General features: G+C 40.8%; 1 protein-coding gene across 2 annotated transcripts in view; it reads right to left on the reverse strand.

Moving 5' to 3' along the window:
* Window positions 1-481: 481 nt before the first annotated feature.
* RAD51C (RAD51 paralog C) overlaps window positions 482-26,531 on the reverse strand; it is a 38,384-nt gene continuing 12,334 nt past the window's right edge. For both annotated transcript variants that reach the window (XM_007441940.4, XM_088152320.1), the window contains 6 exons: window positions 25,618-25,751; window positions 18,337-18,468; window positions 16,211-16,277; window positions 9,321-9,381; window positions 6,767-6,827; window positions 482-704 (listed from right to left, as the gene is read on the reverse strand). In XM_007441940.4, the coding sequence (XP_007442002.1) occupies window positions 597-704; window positions 6,767-6,827; window positions 9,321-9,381; window positions 16,211-16,277; window positions 18,337-18,468; window positions 25,618-25,751 (563 nt within the window). In that variant the 3' untranslated portion in view covers window positions 482-596. The remainder of the gene's footprint in view (window positions 705-6,766; window positions 6,828-9,320; window positions 9,382-16,210; window positions 16,278-18,336; window positions 18,469-25,617; window positions 25,752-26,531) is intronic.

The following is a 26,531-nucleotide window of genomic DNA, read 5'->3' on the forward strand; positions in this document are numbered from 1 at the left end:
TCCCACTATTTATACAAACATTACCATACCCTATTTCAGTCCTAAGAGTTCAAGACAGTAAAGAGGCTGCGGGTGATAATACCGAGGGGCGGATGGAAGATGGAAATGTTTTGTTCTCTCCAAGGGGCAAGAAAATTTTCTCCAACTTTGGCTGCCATTCAGCCAAATTCAAATTCTTACAGAACTGAAGTAGTAAAAACTTGGGGGAATACTCCTATGGTCAGAGAAAAACCTTTTTGCTGTTCACTACTCTGAGAGGTTTGGGTTCCACAAAGAAGTTTCTCACAACAGTTTTTATTCCTCAGCAAGCAGATAATGCAGACCTTATTAGACTTCATATTTCTTACCCTAAGGAAACCTGACATCATGAGAAATATACTGTGGTAGACGCACAAATGCTGAAGCTGTATCTGAGGAAACACTGAGGTGGGAGTTACGGCACAACATGGAAGCAATGAAGAGAAAATTATAATCACATAGATTCACGTTAAATGTATCTTTTTATTCATGTTATTCTTTGGAGTACCTTGATATCCGTCTGTAGTACTGTACTATTATTTTCAAATGGAAGCATAGTTAGAATTTATTTTTCTGATTCACTGTTCTTCTACCTGTTCTATCCGTGGCCTTTTACGAGGATTTGCTTCGTTTTCTGCTGGGATCAGATTTGAATGTGAAAGCTGAACATCTCTGAATCCATGAGACTGTGAAAACAAATAATAAAACTCTTTAAAAACTGCAACAGATTAAAGCGTAGAGCCCTTATGGTGTCTGAAAATCAGGAGTAGAACTATAGTAAGTATGCTATACTTCATAGTACAAAATAGTAAGGAAACATTACTGCTATGGCAGACCGGTGGCCATGCCAGCTGAGAATGCAGAAGCTATTGCCAGAGGAATCAACAAGATTAGGGAGGTTTCTGGTATGACTTAAATTTTCTTGGTGCTCACTTGGTGCATACTTCAGCTGACAAAATTATTTACCTCTCCTCCCTATGACCTTATGTATCCACACTAGGTTCTTAGGATATTTTCAACACATACAAGTGTCACCTTCTACGTTTCCCATGGTCTTATCCTTATTTGCGTCTCTCTTTCACCAAACCCACTGCTTACTCAGTCATCTGAAGCTCTCTTTGGAAAGTACTTTCTTGTTTCTTTCTCGCTGTGCCTGGGACCACATACCAGAATGCCAGTGACTACTTTATAATGTTCCCTCAAGTCTCACTTCACACCCCACTTCAGTCCTGACACTCATTAATTGTACGCTCTTCCTCTGACTCTTCATGCCTTCATCATTCTTGTCCCCAATTTATTGATTAAAGCATTTACATTCTGCTTTCCTTAAAAATACTCCAAGATGGCCAATATCACTATCAACATTTTGAAAAACTCTACTGCAGAGTTTTGTTCTCTATACAGAACGAAAACAATGATATAAAACAATCTACAAAAGAGCAAACAGTAACAAATTAGTAGTTTTATAACAGCAGTATTAGATTATAACAACCTGTTATTAGAGCCAGATGTTACAGGCTAAAGGCTCTTCTGAAGAGAAGTATTATTGCTGTCTACTAAAGTTTCATAAATGGGTGAATGAAAAGGCCCTTCCTGGGAAGGAATGTCAGTCTTGGCACGAGTGTGGAAAAGCCTTTCTTCCCCCAATGGCCTGGCCATGTGGGTATTTGGAATATGTGAGAGCGCTTCTGATCCTAATCTTTATAAAGAGAAGGCAAAATATTTGTAGTTAATAAGTTAAATATTTATATTAGGAAGAAGTAATGGTGCCAGCTTCCCCATAAGCAGCCTCAGCCAAATCTGGTTGTCACATTCAATTTTTCATTTCCATTAAAACAAGCCAATAGTCTTTATTTCTTAGTCTTTGCTCCCTCAGCTTTCAACAAACAAAAAGCCAACACAAGAAATAAAGCATTTTATACCTGAAATACATAGCAGGCCTATGTATAATCTTTTCTTCAGGTGTGCAATTTAAGACCCACTCGCACCCCCAAATAGGAGAAAGAAGGAAAAGACACAATTCAGGTACCAGTTCTTAAGTTTTCAAATTTCTTATGGAAACAATTTGGAAAGAGGAGATTCTATAAAGAGCCAGTCTCTGAGAAACCAAAAGATCAGCCTTGCTTTCCAAATCATCCTGCATTGCGATGGATGGAATCACTGCAGCTATGTGATGGTTCAGGGACATAACTAACCTCTTTGCTGACTCAGTGGGGTAATCCTACCTCTGTTCTTTTCCCACGCTCAGAATTATTCCCCCAATTAAACTACTGTCTTGTCCAGCCTGCTCTTAAAAATGGCAAATTGCAGGTGGCTACCAATTGTTCAAGGAAGCAGCAAATTTGTTTCAGAAGAGATGCCATTTCAAGCTGGCAGAGTGTGAAAAATGAGGTAGAATCATGTTGTATGTGGTGGCTTTAAAATGACAACAAGGATCTACAAGCAAGACCAGCTTGATCTGCAACAAACACAGCAACTACTTATCTCTGAGACTAGGAGCTCTATGAGTAGCACTGCAAGGCCACCAACCCCTTTTAAAAGGACAGATAAAAAGAGTGGCGATTAGCATAGTATTTAGGCAAGCCATCTTCTGAAATGTCCTTTGTTAGTTCTGTGAAGGGAATAGGCAGAAATATTAAATGCTTCAGTGTTGCCACAGCATCTCATCATGGCAAAGCTGTTCCTGAAGCCAAAAATGAGTAGCTAAAACACTCCAGCCATGATATAAGCAGAAATGCAAAAACAAACCAAAAAACCACCACCACCACCTCAAAAAGTGGAAGACTGCATCACCAACCCCACTTAGATTCTAGTTACAGGTAGTCCCTGAGTTACGATGGTAACTGGGATCGGAATTTCCATCGCTAAGCCATGTGGTTGTAAAGCTCAACGTCATGCGACCTCATCGCTTAGCAACAGCAATCCCAGCACTCCCCGTTGCTGTCGTTAACTGAAACCCACCAGTCATTACCTGAGGACCCACTCTGATCTAAGCCATTCCTGGCTTGGTCCCTATCAGCCTCAAGCCTTGGCTCTTCCAAGGTAAGGGACTGCCTCCCCTTCAACTCCCCCCAACTGCCCTATTCCCCCCATCTCTGCCCTTTTGGCCACCCTGCCTTGTGGGGTGGCAAGCAGCCCCAGAACTGCATGGCTCTGGGGCTTCTTGCTGTGCTACGGCTCAGGGGCTGCAATAAGCCTGAACCGCAGTGCGGTGTGAAGCTGCAGCCACCCCAGGAAGCCCTAGCTGCCCCAGCCTGGCCCAGGAGTGCGGCATGAAGCTGCAGCCACCCCTGCCCAGCCCCAGCTGTAGCCGCCTTCGCCACCCTGGACTCCGAGGCCTCTGCCGCCCTGCGCTCCACTGCTCCAGCTGATCTTTGCCATCTTCTTGCTCCCGCTGCTGACAAGGCATGCCTGGCCTGGCCCTTAATGAGGCAGCTGCTGGCCACACAAGGCCTTCTTCCCCAGGTCTCGCAAGGAAACTACTACATGGAGCCTTGGGAAGAAATCCTTGGGCAGCCAGCAGCTGCCTCCCAAAGGGCCAGGCTGGACTTGGTTGGTCAGCAGTGGGAAAAGGAAGACAGCAAAAGTCAGCTGGGGGTGGCGGAGCGCAGGGCGGCAGAGGCCACGGAATGCAGGGGGCCGAAAGGGCAGAGGTGGGGTGGAGATAGGCAGGTGGGAGTTAGGCAGGTGGGGGAAGTTGAAGCACCCCTGCAGTAGTGTGGACAGGTTGCCAAGTGCCCGAATTTTGATCACTTGACTGCGGGGGCGCTGCAACAGCCATAACTTCAGGGACTGGGCTTAAGTATCATTCGTTTAGCACTGCCGTAACTTCAAGTGGTCACTAAACAAATGGTCATAACTCAAGGACTACTTTTAATGGAGACAGTCATTGCTTTCCACACCAACAGGAATAAGATCTACTTCTCCCTCGTTAGTAGGATCAGTAGAAACTTAATTTCCAAGCAATTTTATTTTTATATCCCCCGGTTCTTTTCTGACTCTTCCTCTAGCCATAGTTCCTCTTTTATTCTGCTTTTCAGAGGCACAAGGAGATTCTAATTATATCATCTTAGGTCTGTGTATAATTATGCCAAGTGGATTTCACTTTCCAGAACCTCCAGGAATATCTTAGTTATGGGAAGGAATGCATAGATAAAAACTTCTCTAATGAAGTAAGCATGACCTGTTTGATCTCTTACCATTACCGAATATTAGGTAAATGTTATTAGCCCTAACATTATTTGGCCTGAAAAAGAATGCCAAGCCTGCTGTATAAAAAAATAAGAATCAGTGAAAATAAGAAAACAAAAATAAAATTAAGGTTCTAGAGCTGAGGCAGAATTACAGTTAAAAACATAAACATGAATTGGCTGTTTACAGACTTAGCAAGTTGAAATCACATTGGTCTGTTAGGTCAAAATTGGAAAAAATATTCATTTTATTAAAAATATTATCCTGGGGTTTCTTGCATAGAATTTAGCTCTTAACAAGTTTTTAGAAGGCACTATGAATTCACTATGAAATAAAATAATGCTCCATTTTCAAGAGTGTGGTGAATTAAGATGAGGTCAGTATTATAATCTCCACATTAAAATTGAAGGAGCTGTGCCATTAAAGTAGTTGCAACCTTAGAGATCATGGTGGCTTATTTTATTATACTGATATTTTCTCAGCAGAGACAGAGTTACTTAAACTTTGTGTTTGATGTGAGTAAAACTGAAAATTTTCTGTGACTAATTTTCGTGTCAGGAAGAGCTTTGAGAAAATTATATTTAAATCTATGATTTCCACCACCCACTGTTCTGCCAAAGGCTTTCATATTGCTTTTATTCTTTGTAATCAGGACAGCATCACCCCTAAAATAAAGCTACGGCCAATGGGCTTGCCAAGAACCAAACGAGAGGCAGTTTTCAGTAGCAGACCTAAGACTTTATCACTGGCAAGCGTATACTCAGATCAGCGAGACTAATTCAGAGCATGGTCGTTTCTACATTGTGACGTAGATCACAGAAGCCCAATGACAACCCTTTTTCTCCCAAATGGAAGAGCCACTGAGGAAATGAAAAGCAAGCAAGAGCGGCTCTTCCTTTCTGCAGCTTTCCGGAGACATCGGAAAGGAGTCTTGCTAGGGTTGTTTAAAGGTCTGTTACAAACATCCATGAGCCTGGAAGTTCTTTGTATCCAACAAAACTTATTTTTTACCCCCACCATCACAATATTCGTGGTTCTACTTTGGTGATCCCAAAACACATTCAGAACTCAAAAAACAGCTTTAAAAATCCACAAGAAATGCTATGGCAACACGTTTCCAGGAGCACGCATGGCAAGCAAACACTTACAGTTTGGTAAGCTGTGCTTTTGACATTTGAAGAGCCGTTTAAAATTGTTTTTGCTCAGCTCCATATTCTGCAGAAACTGCCCATAAAATGTGGCTAGTACAATATTTATTTCAGGATTCTAGGGGGACATTTCAAATGCCATTAAAAATACCTGGAAAGTTTCTGTATTTGTGTAAGGATCCTATTCAGCCAATTTAGCACCTAGTTCCTGCCACAGTCAATTGGGGGTTATGATTCAAGGCTACCTGCTAAATCCAGAACTGTCTATATAAGATGAGACCACTTATTATGATCTGAGTCCATGATGTGAGAATTAAACAGGTTATTTGCTTAATTTAGGTCATCAGGTCCATGTAAAGTTAAGTTGATATTACAGCTTGCCTTGGGTCCATTATTTTGGAGAGAGACAGGTATAAATTTTAGCTAGAACATAGGTTTGGAGACTACCAGGAACAAAGTCAGCTAACTTAATAATTAGACAGAAGTAGATTTCGTTTGACAAAGGAGATAAGAAGAGCACAACTGCAAAGAATCCCACTGAGGATATATTGAGGACAGCAGAAGTCAATGTAGCTGCACAAAAAGCTTAATGACATTCTGGAAAGAAGTACAAAGAGAAGATGGAGACAGGGCCAGGGTTTCAAGGAAGGGTATAGATGGGCAACCCCAAATAACAGAGATGGTGCCAAGAAAGTTAAAGCTCAGAAGAAACCAAGTTTGGCAAAGGGAGTTAAGAATAACAAGAAGGGCAACTTCAGAGAGGTTTAAAGTAAAAGGAAAGGAAAAAAATCAGTATACTAGCTACTCAGTGAAGACGGATTCGTGATGGCTGGGGAATTTTGAGAGTTGAAGTCCACATGTCTTAAAGTTGCCAAGGTTGAGAAACATTGGGATACAGAATGAATGGGATACAGTTGGTCAGTTCAGACATAGTGTCAAATTATAGTTAAGGAAACTAATTATGTATGTGGCATATATCTGCACGGCATTTACTATTTGCTGTCGACTTGCAAATCAGAATAAAAAACCATGATGGTTGTAAGTGGGTCTGACATGCATGATTTGTGTAATCCGTACTTTGGCACCTGAAATATTACTTAAAACTCTGGGCTCTTAGATGCTGTAGAGATGAGCAGATGGAAAACGAAAACAGGGCAGCAGCTTTAAATCATAATTTGCTGAGAGAGACCAAAAAAGGAAGACCATTAGATGACGACACTCATCTGCAGTTACCAAACTCATGCTGTGCACAGCGTCTGAAGGGAGTCAATAGGGAAGTTTCTACCACAGGTTCACCACGAAGATGTGTGACTGTTTCATGATAGAATAGTGCTGTTCTAGTTCTAGTGTCAGCATTTCATTCTCACTTCTTTGTTCCCAGTTCTGCCCTCTCCCACAATTGTACGTACTGTAATGCAAAAGGGTACAGTTGACTCCTTCTGACTTGGAGACTTGTACAACACTGCCAACCTGGAAATAAATAATAAATGAATCATCATTATTACTTCACTGATATTAACCAATGTTTAGATAGAACTTTTATAAATAGTTTAACATCATTAAGTTCACTGCATTTCACTGGCAATTATTTGTGTTCACATTTGTGTTATTTTTATGTCATTATGTCATATCTAACCCAGAAAATTAACAGAATATCACATCACTGCTATTAGTCAGTGAAAGGACATAGTCCATTCAGTGAATGAGAAAAATATTGCAAGAGCAAAAATATGATACATTAATTTTAGCTTTTTTCTTTATATCCTTTTACTGGTACAGGTAGTTCTCATTTAATGATGCTACCTGGGACTGGAAACTCCGTCGTTAAGCGATGTGGTTTTAAGTTGAAAAACCATGTGACCACACCTTGTAATGATGGCAGTTCCAGCAGTCCTGGTTACCTTGTTAAGCAAGGATCTCACACAACTGACTTTGCTTGTGGGAAGCCGGCAGGGAAGGTTGCAAATCATGATCATGTGACTGCGGGAGACTGTGACAGCTGTAAGTACGAGGTCCAGTCATAACTACCACTTGTTCAGCGCTGTCGTAAATTTGAATGGATGCTGAATGAGTGGTCAATAAATGAGGACTGGATAGCTGGAATGGCTCCTATTCATTTTAACAGGGTTGCACAGAGGAATTTTTCAGAAGATCATTGCTCTAATGTCTTAATTTCAAAGAGCATAGATATGAACAAAAGGTATTTTACAGCTTGTGATAGATGGGCCCCACATGAACAGTAGAGAACAGAAAATAGTGGTAATGTTTGAAAAAGGAAAGGGAGAGATGATTGTAGAAACCTGGCCTGTTTTGCAATTCTGCATTCTTAACTGATAACCGTGTTTCGGGTTCACAATTTTTATTTTCTTAAGTGCACTTGGCATTTTTTTTAATGAAGAGATGGAATAAATATTTTTAAGGTAAATGCAACTGCACTGAATTTTTTGTTCAATCTAAAATCTAATTCAAGAACCTCCCACTAAAACCCACAAGGAGAGAGGGGCTTCTGCTCTTGCTATACCCCAGGAAAATACTCTGCCTTCCTCTGAGATAACCTGCCAAGATTCCTGTTAATTATTTTTAGGGCTTCGGGTTTCTTTTCTTCTCTTAGTGCTATTCTATTAGAAAGCAAGTAATTACCGCCCAAGGAAGATTATCACATCACATTAGTTGCACAGGGAATTCCTTAGAACATTTAAATAGGTGGGTGTACTTTATAGAAATAGCCTTAATCTTGAGATACCCTGTCATGTTTTTAACAGGCTCTCAAATAGAATTCCACCAGGTGCCCCTTTGATGTAATGGATTTTTTTTTTAAGTAAGGGATACCCTTCCATCTAAATTAAGTGACACACTTATAGTGCTGGAAGGAGAAGAGGGATATTGGGTTTTAACAAAATAATTGCATAATGGCTAAGGTTACACTGTGTTCCAGCTATAAAACAAAGATATACTGCAAGAATTCACACAGCAGCCTGAGCAAAACAATGGCCAATGTATCTTAAAAAGGGACAGCTTAACTCTGTTTATCGCCTTCAATGTGGGACTCTCATTTTCTACAGGTTTCCCTATGGTATAAATAAAGGCTACCTTTACTAGTACATTCCTGTCTTGCAGTCTCACACTCTGTATTTAAAATGGGAATGTCTGAATAGATTATGTTGCTATTGTACTTTAGATAAGGTTGTTGCCCAGAATTGCAAGCTAAGATAAAAGGACAGAGCAGCCCCTGAAACTGCCTCTCCAAGAATTTATCTACCCTTCATGTTAAGATAGTTGTCATTCATATTTCTTATTTAGATTATACTATTCATTCCCCTGCATCTAAATCTGATCTCTATCTTTTTGTTCACAATATCTGCACACCTCAATTTCAGTGTAACTATGGAATTGGCTGGTTCTGGCATAGGTAGACAGATTCCGCTACTTGTCTAAGAAAGTGCCATTTTCCTATTTTATTTTTAGAATATCTGAAGAAGTGTGCACATTTCTGAGCCCTAAGCTTTTGAAACCAGCAGAAATACGTTTTTAAACTGAATCTCAGCTGACACTTTTATTCCTGGCTGTTTTCACATGACATGCTTACCTGTGGTTAACTGAGCCATGATATACTCAACTCAATTTTCAAGCTTTCATGACACACTGAATCATTATTGAACTGTGGAGGCTGATCTACACTATGTAGTTGGCTAGTCTGTAGTTCATGAAGCTACTGCAGATTTTTCCTGTCTAGCTGCTTATGGGCTTTTTTTTGGATGTGAAATCATTTTGAGAACTTTGTCCTAGCATGTTTTTAGATAAATATTTAAATTAAAGACAAAATGTTCATTCCACAGCTGGTGTGTGCTGATGGGAGGATGAGAAGACTGTCAGAAGTAGAAAAGATAATTGAGTGTATCCTTGGCTTTACTTATAAACTCAACAGCTAACTTCACTAGTTTGTATCCTATTTTTTAATCTCACCTCTGTTTGTTATTCCAGTGCAAAATTAAACGGATGGTAGCTGCATGACCCCAGCTTTCCCCTAGGGAGGGAGGGAAGGAGAGAAATGGATTACTAATTATTCTTCAAACATTTTTTTAAAGGCACACAGCTGGTATATGGAACATACTGCAGTCAGGAACAGCCAGCTGCAAAGAAATAGTCAATGAATTCATAATAGGAAAATTAGCAATCATGAACTAAGATGACCCCTCTAAATTTGAGTAAGGGCTAGAATTCTTATGCAGAAGGGAGCCCTGAGATACTAAATACCTGCATGAGATAATGCCTATTAATTGCAATAGAACAATTCATTAAGACATTCCTACTCTCTTTCTGTCTTGCAGTTTTGGATTTATGTGAATCATCTTGGGGGCTCTCAGTAAACTGAGTTAGAAATACTTGAGAATAAATAAAATAGTTTTTTAAATCCTCACAAAAATGGTGCCTCTGAATGAAATACTTGATCTACTTAGTCCGGTCATGCAAACAGCTTTTCATCTGCTCATTAGCTCTAAACAAAGCCCGCCTCCAACAGAGAGACCTTCCACAAAATCTTCCCCAGTCTTGTCGAAAAGGAGCACTGCCAAAGTGCTCATAGGGCTGGGGCTTCTGGGATCTATATTCAACACCTCTGACAGGAAAGGATACAGATACCCTTTTTTCTCATTTAAACAGTACAGTCTTCCATTCACTAGTCTTCACCCTCCACTTATCTTTACAATGCTTCAGACTATGCATTTGCAAATATAATGCAACCATTCCTGGAATTGTTCTCTTCTACAGTAGGATTCAGCTTAAAGGATGGAATGCTTTTTTTCTACTTTCGATAATCCATACTCAAACAGCACTTCTGCACTGTAATTCGCTTTGTTCCCCAAATCCTCTGAAGCTGTCTCAAGATGTTCCACAAGTATCTTCACTACTCTTTTCCTTGCCACTCAGAGATCTCCAACTTTCCTCCGTCTGTTTCTACCTCCACGAGGAGGCAGGCAGGGCCAGAAAAACTATAGGCACATGCCCATTTAGTCACAAGGAATTGAGCCTGACTCAGAGACTTTACTTTTTACCTCTTGTTGGAAGTCAATGGGTAAGTAATAGTAACTTTTCCAGATCATGATAAAAGAAAAAGGGAGAAAATGGTTTATTTTTTTCTCAACAATTCCACCTACTTTGTTCAAGATTATGCAAGGGGGGGGGAAGTATACATAAAACAGATTTTAAAAACATAGCTGCTTCTAAGTTAATATGGGGGAGAGTGCAAGGGCACCTCCTTTAAAAGACCTAATGTGGGAGCACTGGGTTTGTTCTGTTAAAATGTTAAACTGTGCCTCTATAAAAGCTCAACTGGTATATTTGTAAATACATTCAAACATAACAAAATTCTCCATTGATCCCTCCTTCCAAAGGAGATTAAATCCTTGTATGTGCTTTGCCTCTAAAATGTTTAATTGCTTAGGAAAGTGGGGCAGATCTTAGCAATCTACTCAGACATCTTCCTGTTTTTCTTTTTAATACTTTCCTGTGAAAGAACTTGAATGCAATCATTGAAACCCAAGGCAAGAGCAAGGGTGCCAAAAGGACAATGAAGGTACAAACAAAATGGAAAACAGCTCCAGAGGACTTCTGCTCTCCTCGTGAGAAACTGGGATAGCCTTTGAAGGAAAGAAACTTAATTATTCTTGCTCATGTTTGACCATGTCACTTGATTTCCAGACAGATTTATTGAGCTTGTCTCTCAACCCATTCTAGACACTGCTGCTGTGTAGTCAGAAGATGGATTGGATTTTAAAGCAGTCATTTAAGGGAAATGCTGAGAGCATATCCCAATTTGTCTCAAAGCAGCTCCAGAAGCATAAAATTGTGCAACTGCTGGCCTCTGGCAGATACACCACTAACTCTACCCACTTGCTTCTTCATTATCACACCCAGAGGGAGAAGCACTATCATTCTAATAGAAGAATTCTCAAAATTAAATGTCTAGACTCTGATGGCACCTTGCCAGCTCTCATCATGGTGCTAGATTTAACATTTGCAAGTTGAGATTAGAGTGTGAATTATACAAATGAATACCATTTCCATTTCAAATGGAAGCATGTGGAGGGGAAACTGTTTTATACACCATGGCAAAATGCATTGCTTCTAAATGATACTAGTGGGAGATTAATATCTGATCTCATTACTAAGAATATCAAGTAAAAGCCTTCTCTAGGATAAGCCAACTTGGGAGTTCAGCTTTGTTAAAGGCAGATTTGTTAACAAAGCCCTTAACCTAATTCTTAAAATGCTTGGTAGATCCCCCTACTTTTATCTATAGGGCTTTCTAAAGAAACATATAAAGCAAAAACAAAACAAAACAAGAAAAGCTAAATAACCATTCTGGTCTTTCAACAATTTTTATAGAATAAAAAATTTCTAAAGACCTTTATATGACTAAAACAAAATGGAGGGAGGAGAGGGAGTAGCAGTGTTCACAAATGGATTTGTTTCTGCTGCTATTGCCAACAAATTGGAAGCAATCTGAAAAACAGAAGATGTAAGAGAAAGCAAAACAAGGTTCCTTTTAATATATATACTCTTTCTGACATATCCTAAAAGCCTTCCATCTAAAAATATCAGAACTTTTCATTAATAACTGGGACGCTGTAGAAGTGGTGGAACAACCTGGCTATTCTCATTTTCTTCATGCGTGACTTGTGACATTCAAAGCATTTTACAGGCCTTAAGGCAAACCAGGGTTTGAAAATGACATAATACATCCTACAAGGTCCCAAGTCCTTTTTGATGCCTACCAGACATTTTGGGCCATATTTCCCACAATCCCTTTCAGTCTTGTTGGCTGAAACTGACTGGCATCAAAGTTCAAAGATATTTGGGAGAAACCACAATTTGTACCTTTGAACTACACCATTCCTCAAACTCCTTAGTTTTGTCATCTGGATGCATACACTATTGTAAAGGCCTGTTGTGCCTAGGATGTTATATTTACCTAGCATGGTAAAATGTTATCTTCACTAAACCAACCCCCATTTTCATTTTTTTTTTTTAAGATTCATGAAAATGAATGCTGCAACCAACTCCCCATAAGTCTCCAAATTACCCAATTTATAAAAAGCAACATTAATGATGTTGGCTATAAGAAAAATTCCAAAACCTGTGTTAGCCCAATATATTGATTAGTACACATTTTGGGCATTTAATTGGCGCACATGCTAAATCCTAAGCAGAAGTTAGTAAAACATAACTGCTAAATTCATGTAACATGCGATGTCAAAATAAATAATCCAAATTACTACTTAATGTAATGTCCTGCTTCCTACAACAGGTTGAACTACAAACCACCTATTTTGGCCTAGTCTGACATGCTGTGCAAACCCAGGCATTTGTGATTTATTTAATAAACCACAAGGTAACACAATGTGTGAACTTAGTCTTAAAATTAAATGCGACAGGGATTCAAAGTGAGCTACATTAGGTTTGGAGTCAGTTTCAGGTTGTATTTAGCACTCAGGTGACCGCTTCACCCCAGTTTTTGAAAAATAAAACCCACTTGCTATCCAGAATCCAGGTTGCTAAATGGTGGGCCAAATTCCATGACAAAGGAGTTGGTGGAAAATCTGGTCACTACTATCCTCCCTCTCTGAGCTTTGGGAAAGGAGAAAGGTTTGATAAAAGCTGGAGTACAGGGGCACCTGCACCCTGATCCTCTTCACCCAGAGTCCAAGCAAGGGAAAACGAGAGAGAGAAAGAGGAAAAATCCAAGAAGGAATTCTCTGTTGCTTGCTGGAGATTACTGTCTTTCCCTCAGCTGTTCCAAGAACAGGGAGGAAAGTACCGACTGGCAGCTGAGGGAGCAGATGGCAACCCTCAGGGAGCTGGACCCAGCCCACGGATCGCCAGTTGCCGACCCTTAAATCGATTAGCTTTAATTTGCTTTGTAGCCTGATTGTCTGCCAAAAAACCATGTAGACTGTGAGGGGAAGGCAGTGCAGAAGACAAAAGGTCAGCGTTTGAAAGCAAGGCATTTTATCTGCATGCACATTTCAAATCCAACATCCTCCAAGGACATGCTTTTTATTTTGTTCAATTTATCTTACATCTCTGCCAAGTGGATGAACTGCTGAACACACATTAAGGACACTGCCGCCTTTGCACAGCTGCCCCTGCCCCAATAATCAAGGGAACCATTATGTGATTCAGAGACAGAAGGAATGCCTTGCTTGCCCCTGCAAGAGCTATTTTAAAAGAATTGCTCTTCAGTCATCATTGTAACATTGCTTTAACCCAGATCTCTGCCTCTTTTGAAAACGAATCTGGATCTCTTCTAAACAAAATAAAGGACCCCCTTTTAAAATGACCAGAAAAATAGAGTATTTGATGATAAAAGCTCAGACTGCTGAAAACTCAGCTACAGTGAAATACAACATATTTTTTTGGCTGCAGCGATGTCATGTGATACAGATTCCGAAAAGTGGTGGACCTGCAAGACACAAAAGAATTCAAAGGTAGAGGGAAGAGACGAGGAAGAAAAAATTGAGCAAAGAGTTATAATACAGATGCCATCCAGGTAATTGTTTTTAGATGATCAATTGATCTAAAAGCAAATGTTATCTGACTACATTTCAACAAATTTGCAACTGAAGTTCTGCTGCAGTACTTAAAAGTGTTGGACCTGGTTAGAACTGGAATGGGAGATCATCAGGAAATCACAGGGTATAAGCTAAACCAAACCAAAACATCCTGGAATAAAGCAATGGCAAACCACCCATATTCCTGCCAAGAAAATTAAATGGATGTGTTCAGGAAGTCCCCAGAAGTCAAGTTCACCTCAAAGGACACTTTACTTAAAAATAAAAAGTGACTTGCTTGGCAGGAAGCAGGGAAAAAATTGTTTCTGCAAATCTTTTAGTTAGTGTCCTGTTTGGCTTCCCCGTCTCCTAACTCCAAATTTTGATTCAGGAGACCTCATTTCAGCATGGAAAATTCTTCATGTTTTATTACTTTTAGTAGCTTTACCCAGAGTGCATCTGACTGAGAACATGTAAACCAGATATGGGCAGCCGAAGTCCCCTAGCTGCTCTTTTTGAGGTCAGCAGAGCTCAAGGAATCACGCACCTTCTCTGCTGCCCAGCTGAGCCATCAGGAAGCAGGAACAAAATGGTGCTCCCTCATTGCTCCTACCTTAGGTGATATAACGATCTTGAGCAATTGCTGAGAATGATGATTGCTATGGTTTGTTGAAAAAGCTTGTGATGGAATGTATCTACGAGGAGGAGAGCGATGTGGGAGATCAAGGCTATCGGGAAGGAGGGGCGGCATTCCAGCAGAGGAAAGGAGGCAAAAGACAACACAGTCCGCAGGGGGAGCATGAGAAGAGTAAGAGATCCAGGATGGCCACTCCCTAGGATCTCCCAGGGTATATCCACTAGTTGCTGTAGTATAGATTTAGTTCGGCAAGATTCTGTCTATAAGGTGTAAGCAGATAAAGGAACTGTACTTGACTGGACTGTTCCATCGTTGTTTTTCAGCTGGGCCTGACAAAGCCACAACTGTTTCAGTTCACACAGCAAGCCAAGCCTAAATAATTGTTTACCAACTGCAAGGGCTGGATTTACACAACAAGTGACACCAAAACAAACAGACCAAATGATTGCTCAGCCCAGTCTATAATCACTGAAATCCAAAGATACCTGCTCAGCTTTCCAAGTGACTTCTCATACAGAATTTGGGATTTCTGAAATCATTATATGATAAAAGATCTCCAAATTGCCCAGGGAGGTATACCTCCAAACCCATCTTGATGATGAATATGGGAGGGGGAAGGAAAAAACGAGCAAACCAAATGATGGAAATGATAACAACTCTTTCTAAATATGTATTCAATTAAAAGCAATTCTCATTTGAAAGCTCTTGAATATTATTATTTCACTTTACACTGAAACTTATTAAAAGGCACTTGAGTGTTAAGATACTCTTTTTGAAAGACGGGGATGTTTTGTATATTTTCCCACAAGGTCTACAGCTCCTTTAAACCAGGCCAGTCTGCCTGTCTATCTGCCTGCCAATCAATCAATCAATCAATCAACTTCCATTTGATAGTAAGAGCTCTCCCAAATCTCAAGCAAGAGATTTTTCCTACCAACTGTTACCTAAGCATTATCACCTAGAGAAGCTGGGACTGATCTTGCACTTGTTCTCATAGAAAGAAGGGGCACTCTCTTTCAGGTACAGGTTCTTCCACCTACAACACCAGGTAAGCCTTTTTTATCTCATATGCCCTGAGTTTTGACTGAGCTGCCCAGAGAACATGGAAGCTGCAATTTATCAACATTTGAAGAGGATGGAAAAAGGATGAGTTAAATGGTAATTCCTTCCTATCATTTTTTTTTGGGGGGGGGTGTTGTTTGTTTCTTAGAGATCTCTCACACCAGTCAATTTGGTCTTCCTAAGATGCCCCTTCAGTATTTCCAGGGATGCCTTCATGTCAAGAGTGCCCCATATAAGCTAGGAGCTCCAGGGTTAAAAGTGATATTCTGTAGTTCCTGTGATGACAGCAATTTCCAGAATTCTCTTTGTCTCTGGCTACAAAAACAGCTAAGAGTCTCGTGATACCTTAAAACTAACCAATGTATTATTACATCAGCTTTCAAAGGCTACAGGCAGTTGATGCAATCACAGCTAAGGCCGTGACAAAACAGAGTTATAACCACAGAACTCATACTCCATATAACATATTCTCTGTATGAATACACCTTCAGAGAGAATTCTTTGGAAAACAAGATTGACCAACATTGTACTTTTTTGTTCATGAGAAAGTGAAATGTGGGTGGGTGGGGGGGGGGGAACCTTTAACAGGAAGTAGAAATGCTTACCTAAGGCAGGAACCAAAGAGGAACGACTTTGTTCAAAGCGTGTGGTCATTTGATTGGTCAACACTACCTGAAAGAAGCGTAACAGAAGGGAGGAATCTACATCAAATAGGTTAGCGCTGATGGAAAAAGCTGTTTTTTCCCCTTGGAGGATGTAAGGGAGAATGGGGTCTTGATTTCTGCACTTTTAGCTTAGATTGTAGTTATTTTTATATAGAAGTGGTTAGACTATAGCTCCCATTGTGTCTGATTATTGGTCATGCTGCTGAGGCTTATGGAGTGGAGTCCGTCAACAGCCACAACTTCCCCACCTCTGCCACAAGTGGATATGGTATTGCTGCTGATGCCATAATAATGATGATAATAATTGTATATACTTCTCCTAGAGAAGCTATGCAGAACAATGAAGACATACTATAAAAAAACAGTAAAAATATAGCATGTGGTTGTGTAACAACAAAATATGGTCCAGACATGGTGTATTTATCAACAAGCTATAGCTTAGCATTATGTGTGAACTCGGTTATATTGTATAGGTGAGGATGGGGGAATAATACAATCAAAGCTCAGAACCAGTCATGACATAGGAATGAAACATAGCTTGTATATTTCAGTTTTATAATATTAAGCATAATAATCCATTCTCTGGTCAGGGAAGACTGAAAATCAGTTATATACAGCCTTCCTGAAGCATAAGATAAACATAAGATTCCTACACGTTGTAAGTATAAACAGCCTTTAACACTTCCCTTCGCCTTCACATGTTTTCTTCCCCACCCACTTTAAGGATTTTCCCAGGTTTTAATTAAATACCTGAAAGGAAAAGGAAAATGCCAGCTCCCAGCATCACCTTTCCTTTCAAGAATGGTATTCTTAGAAAATTGAAATGGTTGATGGCTGCTCCTATTCCTCTTGCTGACAAAAAAAGACAAAAGAAAGTTGGAGTGGTGGAGAGAATTCTAGGGGTTAAAGGAGGTGGTAGGGAGCAACCCCACTGGTTTTCTTTCTGAGACATTTTATCATCTAAATCTTGCTCATTGTGGCAACAATTTAGCAAGCAGATATCCCTCCTTGTGCCACAGGACAGCCATTTTGAGTTATTTTGACGATACAAAATACGCCCATCAGGTCCCCAAGTTGGCCTACCTGAGTCAGTAATTCAAAACGGGAACTAAGAAGGATTTGTTCATATAGCACATGAATTAAAGAATCTAATGTCAGCATCCAGTGCAGATGGATTAGACCAGGGTGTCTCTGAATATTCTTAGCTGAGGGGTTATTGCTGTAATGTACTGTGTGAGGCTTCCCATCGGTATCTGATTTAGCCAGCCTGGGAAGTAAGATTTTAGACTGACAGGCTGATCCATTAGGGCTGTTCTGTGTTCTCTTTTAACACTATCCGAGTAAAAACACATGGACAAGACTTATTTTTAGCAGCACAGCAGTAAAAAAGAAATCCCAGTGCGCGTACCGAATTGCAGCTTGAGGAGGAACTGTGTTACCTGGAAACAGGAAACAGAAAAGCACCATTCCAGAACCTGGCTAAGCTTCGTTCTGGAACAATCCTTTCCAACGTGGTTAGGCTGAAAAAAGCCCACCTATAAATAGCCATAGCTCAAGCATGCCACCCGTTGGCATGAAGACAGCTATGTCTGCAACACCTCCATGCAGAGGTCAAAGGATGCAACAACAAATACTCTGCAAGGCAGTTTACTAAGGAACTTCTTCCACATTGTCTCTCACAGCAAGACCCCTTTTCTCTTCACCAGCTGGTGGCCCTGTTACATGTATAAATAAAACAATACAATGACCATCAAAAGGAAGGAAATTCTTAACCCATTTAAAAAGTATATGAGCACTTCTAAGAACAAAGGAATAGCTGGATTCACATATCACATTAAGCTACAGTTTGTTTAACCATGCCCTGTTGAACAAATAGCTGGTTTTAGACAAACCATGGTTTGCCAACCACAAATGATAGGCTTACACAACATGATGTCAAAAAATACATCACAGTGTTAATGTATCAAATTTTCTGTCCAATGTTTAGTCATTACTTTGAGTGTCACAAAAATATACCATTTGCTGACCTAGCCACATACTGTATTGCCTTTCTTCCTCAAACTTACAGCTAAGGTGTGGTCATTTGCGATACATATCAGCTGTTGGGCCAGGCCGTTCAAAAGTCTCGTTCGCAGCGAGAGATCTTCAAAGTCATGGCGGAAAGGAAAAGCAATTCCATCAATCACAATCAACTGTACCTAATGATCAGACATAAAACAGAGAGAGCTTCATTTCCACAGAAATCTGTATCAGAAAAGCCTATGGGATACCTGTAAATAAAAGTCTTTTTCCCTCATTATTAATGAATAGGCTACTTCACAAATTATGGTTGAGGGAAATTAACTATAAATTAATCTGAAAAGGATTAGCCCCATGCCTCAGTTGAGCTGTTATTCTATTTACAAAATTTCAAGCTATAAAACAATGATGAATCTCACAGGAAATGGCTGCAGTTTTCACTCCATCACATGTTAAGAAAAACAAGGACAGTAACAACTTAATAAGCCTCCCACAGTTCTCAGATGTTCTGACTGTTATTGTGTTTAACTATTAGAATGGCCTGGAAATGGTGAAGAGGTCAGGTATTAGTCCATAGGAGATACTGACATGTATTTCCAGATAATTTTGAATTGGAAAATTTTCCTTGAAAAAACCTTTATGTAAATAGGGTGATTTGCATAAGAAAATGTTCAGTTTGCATGGAAAAAAACAACATAGTCATTACTGATTATAGAGAAAAGCTTTTTTTATCCCATCTGCTATCACCCAGTTTTTAATTCTGACTTTCCATAATAAATATCTGAAATACTGAGGAGTTTATAATGACCCCTCAGTCCTCAATGTATTCCAGGTTCCATTACCTGATTTGGCTTTGATGGGAGGAAGCAGCAGTTAAAAAAGAGGTAATTAAATAGTATCATAATTCTTTTTGCGGTTTTTTGTTTGTTTTGGGGTGTATGGGGTATCCAGGGAGGGGTAGCACCTCTGGTGGAGGGGCCTGCCATGCCCTTTCAAGGGCTGCTCATTCACCTTTGGTTCCCTCCTGATCCTCAGCTCTCACCTGTGCCTCCAAGTAGCCGTAACACATGCAGCGGCCACACCCTGGTAAACCATCTTAGCAGATAGGCCAAACCAGGAGAGGGTAGCTGACGGGTCTTCAACTCTCGGTGAGATAGGGGACTTGTCTATCCCAGCATGTGAAGTCTGGCCCTGGCAGACTGAGCAGAGGAGACCTGATCAATGGTCCAATGGTCAAGAAGGCAGGCCCAGCAAATGTTGTGGAGCACTAAGAGCACAAGATGCTTAGAAGTCCTGGTCATCCACTGCAGCAGGAGAGGTCTTCAGCCATAACAGTTCTCTGTGCCACTGGATTAAGGTCTCCTATGCCGAGAGAGAAGGACTGCCCCTGTGCAACAGCTGTTCCACTTAAAACTCCATCACTCACATCACGCACGGTTTTTGTTGTGCAATTCATCTTCATCTACAACTCATCTGCAAATCATCTCAGTCCAAACCTAATTTGTTGAGCCATGAGGCAATGGGGGAGTGGCAAAGCAAAAGGTGGAGATGACCACTGGCAGCTGTAATCACAAATCTGCACGTGGGCAGCCCTTGGACCAATGGTCATTCATCTCAGTAGTTGGCAGAGATGTCTGGCAGCATCCAGGGCGACTGGGCAGCCCTTCTAGGATAGTACTGCCCACACTCGCATGAGAAAAGGGGTTAGAAAAGGCACCCTAAGCATTGCGTGTCCCACACCATCTGGCTAGCTAACTGCGGCTGGCAGATCATCTCCTTAGCGGTCAAGCATCAAGAAAAACAAATCAAAGAAAACCCGTTTTTGGAGCCTGGAACGTCTGCACCTTGCTGCTTACCCAGCACTCATAGCAGCCAAACTTTGCCACTATAGCATTGACATTGCTGCATTTAATGAAGCCAGGCTGGCAGACGAGGGTTCATTAGAAGAAACAGCGAGTGGATATACGTTCTTTTGAAAGGGAAACCACAGACTGACAGCAGGACCCACGGAATAAGTTTTGCAATCAAAACTGCTCTGTTGAAGAATATCTCTACTCTACCCACTGGAATAAATGAATGCATTATGAAGTTCTGCTTTCCGCTCAGCAAGTCCCGGTACATCACCATTGTCAGCGCCTATGCACCAACTTTCATGAGTCCAGATGAAGACAAGGAAGGTTTCTACAAGGACCTGGATCAGATTATTCAAGCAACCCCCATCAGTGACAAACTCATCATTCTGGGCAACTTCAGTGCTAGGGTAGGGACAGACAGCAACAACTGGGACGGAGTCCTCAGGAGACATGGGGTGGGAAAACTAAATAGCAATGGCCTGCTGCTTCTGAGCAAATGTGCCAAGCCCAACCTGTGCATCACTAACACAATGTTCAAATTTGCAAACAAGTACAAAAGTACTTGGATGTATCCCAGGTCCAAACACTGGCACCTACTTGACTATGTCATAGTATGTCAGCACAACCTTAAAGATGTCACCATCACCTGAGCCATGCAAGGTGCTGAGTGCTGGACAGATGGCAGACTGGTCTGGTCAGTCCTCAACTTGCACATAGTCCCTTTACATCATAAACAACCAAGGACAGAAAGCCATTCAACATCGGCAGACTGCAAGACCCAGGACAAGTTCAATGTTTCCAAGATGTACTTAATGAAAAACTCTCTGGCAATTTACCGCTTGTAGGAACCTGTTCTGAAATGCAGTTTAAAAATGTCATCATGCACTCTACAACAATTGTACTCACACTGAAAATTCAGTGCACCAAGACTGGTTTGATGAAAACTACAAGACTATTTCAACAGCCCTCCAGGCCAAGAACAAGGTCTATGCAGACTGGCAGAGCGATCCATCATCTGTCTCAAAGAAAGACAAGTTTCAGCACCTGCAGTCCAAAGTACAGATGGAACTGCGAGAAATGCAGGACGAGTGGTGGCAGAGAAAGCCTGAGCAGGTAGAACGCTATGCAGACACGCATCCCAGCAGAGAGTTCTTCAGCACCATAAAGTCAGTTTATGGTCCTTCTAAATCAGGAATGCTCCCTCCTGCTGTCATCTGATGGGTTGAGCCTGATCAAGGACCAGGAAGGACTGAAAAACCACTGGGCTGAACACTTTTCCAACCTTTTTCAACAGGCCATCCACAGTTGATTCTGATCTGCTGTGATTCCTTAGCTGCCAGTCTTAGATGCCCTAGACCTGCCTCCCTCTACTGATGAGATCAAGAAAGCAATCTTGCAGATGAACTCAAATAAAGCAACAGGACGGGATGGCATTCCTGTTGAGATCTACAAAGCATGAGACCCAAACGCCTTACAGACCTTCCAAGACCTCTTGGAAGACATTTGGTCCACAGAGGAGATGCCTGATGATTTCCGCGATGCCCTCACTGTGGCTCTCTACAAAAATAAGGGAAGCAAATCAAACTCTGGAAACTACAGGGGTATCTCACTGCTGTCCATTGCAGGCGAGATCTTTGCCCACATTCTCCTGAACAGACTTGTCACTGTCTTGGAAAGGAACCCCCAGAGGCACAGGTTATAAAATCAGGCACAATTCACTTAATGACTGCATCGCTTAGCAATGGAAGTTTTGGTCTCAATTGTGGTTGTAAGTTGAAGACTACCTGTAGTGAAGTTAAAAATGTGGAAGATGTTCGTTACAGAGGAAGCATTTTCAAAAGTTTTCACTTGCAAGAAACATTTTCTACAATAACTTTCTTGCCAATGAATCCCAATTAGAGAATCCCTCTGGACCACAAAATATTAAGGGATACATGGCCTGTGCATATGGCCTATTAACAACATCATGAAGCCGCAAATAAATGCAGCACGATTCTAGAGTATATCCAGACCACCTTATAGCTACATATTTCAAAGAAAGTTATCGACACTGATGGACAAACTCTTTTGAAGGGAATCTTAACTCCATTACTGATTACTTCTTAACTGAGAAACCACAATAGCCTAACATCTAACAGGGTACAACTGAATTGCAGTGTGCATGAAAGTAACTTTTATAAGAAAGTTAAATAAATGGGCTAGAAGACACACTTGCCTTCTACAAGAATCTCCTATACAAATAAATGTATGAAAATTCCATACAGGCTCTGGGCACATCATTTACAGTACATGCCATTTTTCCCAGGATTCAGAAACAGCTTTACAGTTAACCAAAGCAGACTTAACACATTTCAACCTAAATTATTTTACATTGATTAACTGATTTGATAACACAAGGACAGACATGTCCTTTTATAACTGCTGCTCTGCCTGCTGACTGAACATGTTCGAACCATTTCTCTTTAGAAAGGTGAGAGAAAATGACAAAGAATGCTACCATGTAATATAGACAGTTTTCCAAACCTAGAAAAACTGCTCCTCCATGACTTGTTCCAGAAGAAAGTTACTGGGAAATTCAAGGACCCAATGAAGACACAAGGTGACTATGAGCACTTTGCACCATACCCATATTATTCATGCTACTAAAAACTACAGTGGGGCAAAAAAGTATTTAGTCAGCCACCAATTGTGCAAGTTCTCCCACTTAAAAAGATGAGAGAGGCCTGTAATTTTCATCATAGGTATACCTCAACTATGAGAGACAAAATGGGGGAAAAAATCCAGAAAATCACATTGTCTGATTTTTAAAGAATTTATTTGCAAATCATGGTGGAAAATAAGTATTTGGTCAATATCAAAAGTTCATCTCAATACTTTGTTATATATCCTTTGCTGGCAATGACAGAGGTCAAACGTTTTCTGTAAGTCTTCACAAGGTTTTCACACACTGTTGCTGGTATTTTGGCCCATTCCTCCATGCAGATCTCCTCTAGAGCAGTGATGTTTTGGGGCTGTCGCTGGGCAACACGGACTTTCAACTCCCTCCAAAGGTTTTCCATGGGGTTGAGATCTGGAGACTGGCTAGGCCACTCCAGGACCTTGAAATGCTTCTTACGAAGCCACTCCTTCGTTGCCCGGGCGGTGTGTTTGGGATCATTGTCATGCTGAAAGACCCAGCCACGTTTCATCTTCAATGCCCTTGCTGATGGAAGGAGGTGTTCACTCAAAATCTCACAATACATGACCCCATTCATTCTTTCCTTTACACGGATCAGTCGTCCTGGTCCCTTTGCAGACAAACAGCCCCAAAGCATGATGTTTCCACCCCCATGCTTCACAGTAGGTATGGTGTTCTTTGGATGCAACTCAGCATTCTCTCTCCTCCAAACACGACGAGTTGAGTTTAGACCAAAACGTTCTACTTTGGTTTCATCTGACCATGACATTCTCCCAATCCTCTTCTGGATCATCCAAATGCTCTCTAGCAAACTTCAGACGGGCCCGGACATGTACTGGCTTAAGCAGGGGGACACACCTGGGACTGCAGGATTTGAGTCCCTGGCGGCGTAGTGTGTTACTGATGGTAGCCTTTGTTCCTTTGATCCCAGCTCTCTGCAGGTCATTCACTAGGTCCCCCCGTGTGGTTCTGGGATTTTTGCTCACCGTTCTTGTGATCATTTTGACCCCACGGGGTAAGATCTTGCATGGAGCCCCAGATCGAGGGAGATTATCAGTGGTCTTGTATGTCTTCCATTGTCTAATTATTGCTCCCACAGTTGATGTCTTCACACCAAGCTGCTTGCCTATTGCAGATTCAGCCTTCCCAGCCTGGTGCAGGTCTACAATTTTGTTTCTGGTGTCCTTCGACAGCTCTTTGGTCTTGGCCATAGTGGAGTTTGGGGTGTGACTGTTTGAGGTTGTGGACAGGTGTCTTTTATACTGATAACAAGGTTAAACAGGTGCCATTACTACAGGTAACGAGTGGAGGACAGAGGAGCCTCTTAAAGAAGTAGTTACAGGTCTGTGAGAGCCAGACCTCTTGCTTGTTTGTAGGTGACCAAATACTTATTTTCCACCATGATTTGCAAATAAATTCTTTAAAAATCAGACAATGTGATTTTCTGGATTTTTTTCCCCATTTTGTCTCTCATAGTTGAGGTATACCTATGATGAAAATTACAGGCCTCTCTCATCTTTTTAAGTGGGAGAACTTCCACAATTGGTGGCTGACTAAATACTTTTTTGCCCCACTGTATGTCCAGCTTCTAGGAAACAGAGACAACTAACAGCCATATAATTAGCAGAATTCAAAGCATCCAGAAACTGTTAGTCAAGGGAAAACAATTTATTTTTATTTCTGCCCCACCTCATTGTAGTGGTATGGTTGAGCTGAGAAGGTAAAAGGATGGAAGCCTCAAACTTCCTCTCCCAGAAACCCTCTGGAAATATGCACCATAGCTCCACCTACTACAACTAGTGACACAGGAATTCTTGCTGCCACCACCTATCTTCCTGGGGATGTTTTCGCTTGGCATCCTCCCCTTTATCCCATGTGTGTGAAACTCAGTGCAGTTACTATCTAATAGGAGATCCTCAGAACAAATGTTACCTCTGTGCCAGATTGTTATTTGGAAAATCTTTCTTCGTGCAAATACCAAAGAGGTTGAAGAAAAACCTTAGCTCTCCCTTTCTCCCCCTCCCTGACTTTAGCAGACAATTTCTTACTTCTTCCCCCACATCCCCAACAGAAGTGCCTGCAGTTTCCAAGAGAACAAATGTTTTTCCATCTGGACTGCAAGGGCTTATGGGGGAATCTCTCCTATGAGCTCTGTACTAAAGTAAGGATTTCTTTTCAGGAACATCCTGCTGTGGAGATCTGTAACATACAGGTAGTCCTTGCTTAATGACCATTTGTTAAGCAACTGTTCGAACTTACTTGAACAAGTGGTACTTATGACTGGTCCTCAAAGTTCCACCAGTTGCAGCACTGCTGCGGTTACGTGATTGCAATTGTGGCGCCCAGCAAGCGGCCTGGATTTCTGACTGTCACAGCATCCCAGTCATGTGACTGCAATTTTCGACCTCCCCTACTGGTTTCCCATAAGCAAAGTCAATGGGGAAGTTGGCAGGAAGAAAGAAGTTGCAATCACGTGAGGTCCTCGCTTAACGACATCAATTGGGGACTGCTGGGATTGTCACTGCTAAGTGATGCAATCATGTGACATCATGCTTTACAACTGCATTGCTTAGTGACAGGAATTCTGGTCCCAATTACCATTGTTAAGCGAGGACTACCTGTATATTCTTACAAATTCTATAGAATACTAGAAAGGAAACCAGATCTTATTTATTTTAAAATGAGAAAAGTATATAAATCTGAAGAAGATGGGAAAAGATGCACAACTTTTATGCACTACTGCAACCCTAACACATTATCTTCCCCCTCTGAGAGGTGCACCTCTTTTTGGTTCTTACCTTTGAGTGTCCAGAGAGGAAATCTGGGAGGAGGTAAATCTGTGCCAGTAGCTCCATATAGTCATGGCAACGGAAGTAATAGATATGTGAAAGAATATTTTCAAGAGAGAAAGTCTCCAAAGCTATTTGATGATCTGAAGAAAAAAAGGAAAGAAAAACACATAAAAATCTTCATTGAACTTATTGTTTATTCCTCATCCCTCCCTTCCTAGCTTGAGAGAGAGAGGCAGTTAACAGAGCAAGGTATGGGGAATAATCAATTCCTTCCAGAGAGGTGGTTGCTTTAGTCTTTTATAATAATAAGTCATATAATCATATGATAAATCATATGATAATATATCATATATAATATGATATTTGTGATTATAAAATGATTATAGTATCATCATAAATATTACACAACAACAACAATAATGCCTTGTTACACCTTAAAGACTAACACATCTATTATTGCAGAGGAAGGTGTTGGGAGTAGAAGAAAACAGTAAAAAGATTACTGTTATTAATAAAAATATTAATGCAAATATCTGCACATACTCCTGCCTGATTAAACCCCCACTGCAGTTCCCAAATTTTCTTTATTCATCTTTCATAGACTTTCTATCAAAATTTTGTTAAATACCTTTCCAAGCAGTGAATGGTAGACAGACTGTATAATGCAACAAGGATTTTGTGTTTTTGTTCAATCCATGCAAACTGCTGTTAAATCTCTAATGAATTCTGTCTATGAACTGAAATCAGTCTATGTAATTCAAAATGGTACTTAAAAGGCAAGCCTTTAAATGCAGCAATCTCCAAGCAGTTTTCACAAAACCAGCAAAGAATCCAGAGCTAATGTAAAATGCTAGAGAGTTAAAAGCACAGCTTGGACACATATCTGATTCAAGTATTAAGTCTATCACCATCAATTCACT

This window comes from Python bivittatus, unplaced genomic scaffold (genome assembly GCF_059951505.1).
Source record: "Python bivittatus isolate LINGU-HERP-01145 unplaced genomic scaffold, Pbiv_v1 ctg000690_np1212, whole genome shotgun sequence".
Lineage (NCBI taxonomy): Eukaryota > Metazoa > Chordata > Lepidosauria > Squamata > Pythonidae > Python > Python bivittatus.